Here is a 3,894-nt window from a genome sequence, read left to right on the forward strand (position 1 = left end):
ATTCTCAAAAACACACTTAACGACAGAATTCGTTAGACATGTCGATACCAAAAAAACATAAAAACAACAAAAACAACAAAAACCATCGCGAAATCCGCGAAAACAGCTACAGCTACAGCTACAACTACAGCCACAACAGCTGCAACAGCCACACCATCAGCAACAGCCTCTACAACAGTCACAACTACAGCTACAACAGCAGCAGCAGCCACGAAGACAGTTATGTCAAGGGCACCAAAGGTACCAACGGTCAAGCTCGGCAGTTCTATGCTGGGCGAAGGTAAAGGCACCAGGCGCAGGGGAGGCTTTCTTGCGAGCCTATCCGAGGAGGAGGCTGCCCTTTTTATTGAACACGCCAGAGAAGATGAGAGGCCAAGCACTAGCAGTGGCGGCGTGGATCGGGCGCAGCTTCGGTCGGAGGGCACCAAGGGTGCAGAGGCTCTGGCCTCAAAAAACAGGCACCGATCGCCAAGCAGGAACCGGGGGGCCAGTTGGCGTCGCTCCAGGAGTCGTGACCGCTCCCGGAGCCATGACCGCTCGGGGAGCCGAGGCCGATCCGAGGGTCGGCATCGCTCGAAGAGCAGGCATCGCTCAGGCAGTGGGCACCGCTCTAGCAGTAGGCACCGCAGGTCTCCTAGTCGAACCTCATCGCTCGAGTCAGGGTGGCAGCTGCAAGACAGCAAAAAGAGAAGCCGCAGGTGTAGACCGCCTCCACTTCCGCCCTCCGGTCAACCGGGAGCCCTTGACGACCACCATCGAGCTGGTCTTAGTGGATCGGGGGTCAAGTGGTATCTCCGGTACCTGGAGCAGGGGAAGAAGCCGAGCGTAGCCCGCGCAATGGCGGAAGTAAGGCAAGAGGTCGAGAAAGAGGCACAAGAGAGTGGTAAGACGGCTGCAACCGCTGGTATGCAGCAGAGAGGTGAACTACCCGCGCCTGCTGAAAAGCAGAGAAGCGGGCAACAGCATCAGAGACCCGCGCCTGCTGAAAAGCAGAGAAGCGGGCAACAGCAGCAGAGACCCGCGCCTGCTGAAAAGCAGAGAAGCGGGCTACAGCATCAGAAACCCGCGCCTGCTGAAAAGCAGAGAAGCGGGCAACAGCAGCAGAGACCCGCGCCCGCCAAATGGCGGAGAAGCGGGGAACCTACAGGTACCACAACAGGCTCAACAACAGCTACTCCAAAACGCACCAGCCTACAGGTCACACCACCTGAGCCACCGTCCCCCAAACGGCCGCGGGGGCTCCCACCCCCTCCAACAGAGTCTAGGGGCTTGGATGGGTCCGCGGGCCAGGGTCAGCCACAGGAGGGAATCACTAAGCAGCCTAGCTATTCAGATGCTCTTAAAGGCATCCGGGTGGCTGTACTGCCCTGTGATTACCCTGCTGCTGCCCTAAGCCCTGAGGACCTGACCAAACTCCAGGACGCCATCATGGATGAGGTCCTTAAAGGGTGGAAGCACGCACTGGTCTTTTGTGGGGTATTTTTCAGGTCAGGTATGCTCCTTGTGGACTGCAAGGATGAGCGGACCGCAGCATGGCTGGTGGATAAGGCACCAAACATTGAGGGATGGGAGGGGCCCGCGTTATGTACCAAGAGGGGGGATGATATCCCGCCGGTGCATAATATCTCGGTGTTCTTCCCAAGATGCGCCGATAAATCGGCGGAGTACGTGCTGGGGCTCATCAAGGCCCAGAATGAGGACATCCACACTGCTGCGTGGAAGGTGGTTTCATGCGGCGCCGAAGATAACGGTCTCAGGCTCAACCTGGGGATCGATGAGGCGTCGTATGTCAGCATTAAGAGGGCCGGATTCACAATCAACTTCCGGTACAGTTTTGTTACGGTGCGGCCATGGCGGCATAAGACGACAGGCAGCAAGGAGTCAGAGTCCCAAGACATGCAAGTCGACGAGACTACTGACTCCACTGCTGCCCCAGCGACCGAGTCGACCACGGCCCCACTGGGAGATCAGCTATCGGAATTAGCACAGGCACCAGCTCTTGTGAGCGCTCCCGGGCCAAGTGTCACCGACTACATGCGCACCACACAAGAGCTCCTAGCGGACATAAGCAGGCTCGAACTCGACAGAGAGGGCGAGGGTGAGGCACGGCTCTCGAACATCGAGGACGAGCCCCAACTATGAGCCCAACAGCGCTAACAGTAGCCCAGGTCAACTTGCATCACGCGGTGGCCGCCTCGGCGATCATTGCAAGCAGGTTTGCCACGGAGGACCTGGGAATCCTACTGATTCAGGAACCGTGGACCTACAGAGGCCAGGTGAGGGGCCTCAATCATAACAACAATAAGGTAATTTGGGACCTTTCCTGCGAGAGGCCCAGAGCGTGCGTAGTGCTAAAGAATAATATTAATTACTTTTGCATTACAGAATTTCTTACACAGGATCTGGTAGCGGTCCAAGCTACCTTAAGGGTCAACGGGAAGGAACTGGAGGTGGTCTTGGCTGCAGCCTACTTTCCGGGGGACAACGCCAACGTGCCGCCTCTTGAGGTACAGCAGCTGCTGGAATTTTGCCGCAGGAAACGACTTCCGGCGATTCTTGGCTGCGATGCGAACGCCCACAATATAGAGTGGGGCAGCTCGGACACAAACCGTAGGGGTGAGTGCTTATTAGAATATATTATCAGTGAAGACCTGTGCATCCATAATGTCGGTAATGAACCAACGTTCATAACCAGGGTCAGAGAGGAGGTACTCGACATCACTCTCAGCAACAGACTGGCCAGCCCTCTGATCGTTCAGTGGCGGGTCTCATCTGAGCCCTCACTGTCGGATCACAGGATTATCCGATTTGCACTGGGAGCTGAGGTTCTGACAGGTCACCCAAAGAGGAACCCCAGGAAAACAGACTGGGATAAATATGAAGAGGTACTTAGGTTGAACCTAAGCAGAATAGAGGCACAACATAGAAAGGTGGATTGTATGGAGTTAGAGGACAGGGTCAACAAGCTGAACGGCACCATTTTGGATGCCTTTACCTCCAGCTGTCCCGTGTCAAAGCCAAAAGGGAAAGCTCAGCCTCCCTGGTAGTCACGGGAACTCTCAGTTCTTAGGAAAGATGTGCGAAGACTTTTCAACAGGGCAAAGCGCACCGGGAGCTGGGAGGAGTACTCAGTCTGTCTAACAAAATACAATAAGGAGATTAGGAAGGCCAAGCGTAGCAGCTTCAGAACCTTTTGTGAGAATATCGCATCTACTCCTGCAGCTGCTAGGCTGCATAAAGCCTTAGCGAGAGACAACACAGGGACCAGACTGGCTATTAGGCTACCTAATGGGGCCTTTTCAGGTAATGAACAGGAGAGGGCACTCGCCCTGCTATCGGCCCACATCGGACGCCATTCCCACCGCTGGGGATACGTTGTTCCGTGCGTTCAGGCCATCCCCACCGGACTGGAAGGTGGCTAGAAGCCTTATAAACCGGCAAACAGTGCGGTGGGCTCTGGACTCCTTCGAACGGTACAAGGCCCCTGGGGTGGATGGTGTATGTCCGGCGCTACTAAAGCAGGGCGGGGAGCTCTTACTGCCACATCTGGTGGACATTATGAGGGACAGTCTAGCACTGGCTCACATTCCCAAGGTGTGGCAAAGGGCTAGGGTTACTTTTATCCCGAAGGTAGGTAAGAGGGACTACTCTCTTGCCAAGTCATTCAGGCCGATAAGTCTCACATCCTTTATGTTAAAGGCAATGGAGAAAATTATTGACCATGAAATCAGGTATTGTAGCATAAGCACATCGCCCTTTTTACTTTAATTGTCATGTGCACATAAGTAATGTATAAACAAATAGGAATGTACACAAACAACAGTTTACCCAAATCAGTTACATTGAACTCAGCGGGAGTTTATGCAAAGACTGCATTCATCGCACATAGCGAGG

The 3,894-nt window shown here is 54.5% G+C and overlaps 1 protein-coding gene across 1 annotated transcript; it reads left to right on the forward strand.

Moving 5' to 3' along the window:
• The first annotated feature begins 56 nt into the window (after positions 1–56).
• On the forward strand, positions 57–2,665 carry LOC118755332 (serine/arginine repetitive matrix protein 2-like). The gene is made up of 2 exons (XM_036490173.1): positions 57–2,306; positions 2,386–2,665. Exon 1 carries the CDS (start codon positions 223–225, stop codon positions 2,140–2,142), a length of 1,920 nt encoding a protein of 639 aa, XP_036346066.1. The 5' UTR covers positions 57–222; the 3' UTR covers positions 2,143–2,306; positions 2,386–2,665.
• The last annotated feature ends 1,229 nt before the right edge of the window (positions 2,666–3,894 follow it).

Source organism: Rhagoletis pomonella, unplaced genomic scaffold, assembly GCF_013731165.1.
Source record: "Rhagoletis pomonella isolate Grant_MI unplaced genomic scaffold, Rhpom_1.0 Rhpom_scaffold_05947, whole genome shotgun sequence".
Classification (NCBI taxonomy): domain Eukaryota; kingdom Metazoa; phylum Arthropoda; class Insecta; order Diptera; family Tephritidae; genus Rhagoletis; species Rhagoletis pomonella.

What these genes read in the sequence shown, in the direction of transcription:
- LOC118755332 (XM_036490173.1), top strand. Translation starts at nt 223, where the DNA reads ATGTCAAGGGCACCAAAGGTACCAACGGTCAAGCTCGGCAGTTCTATG.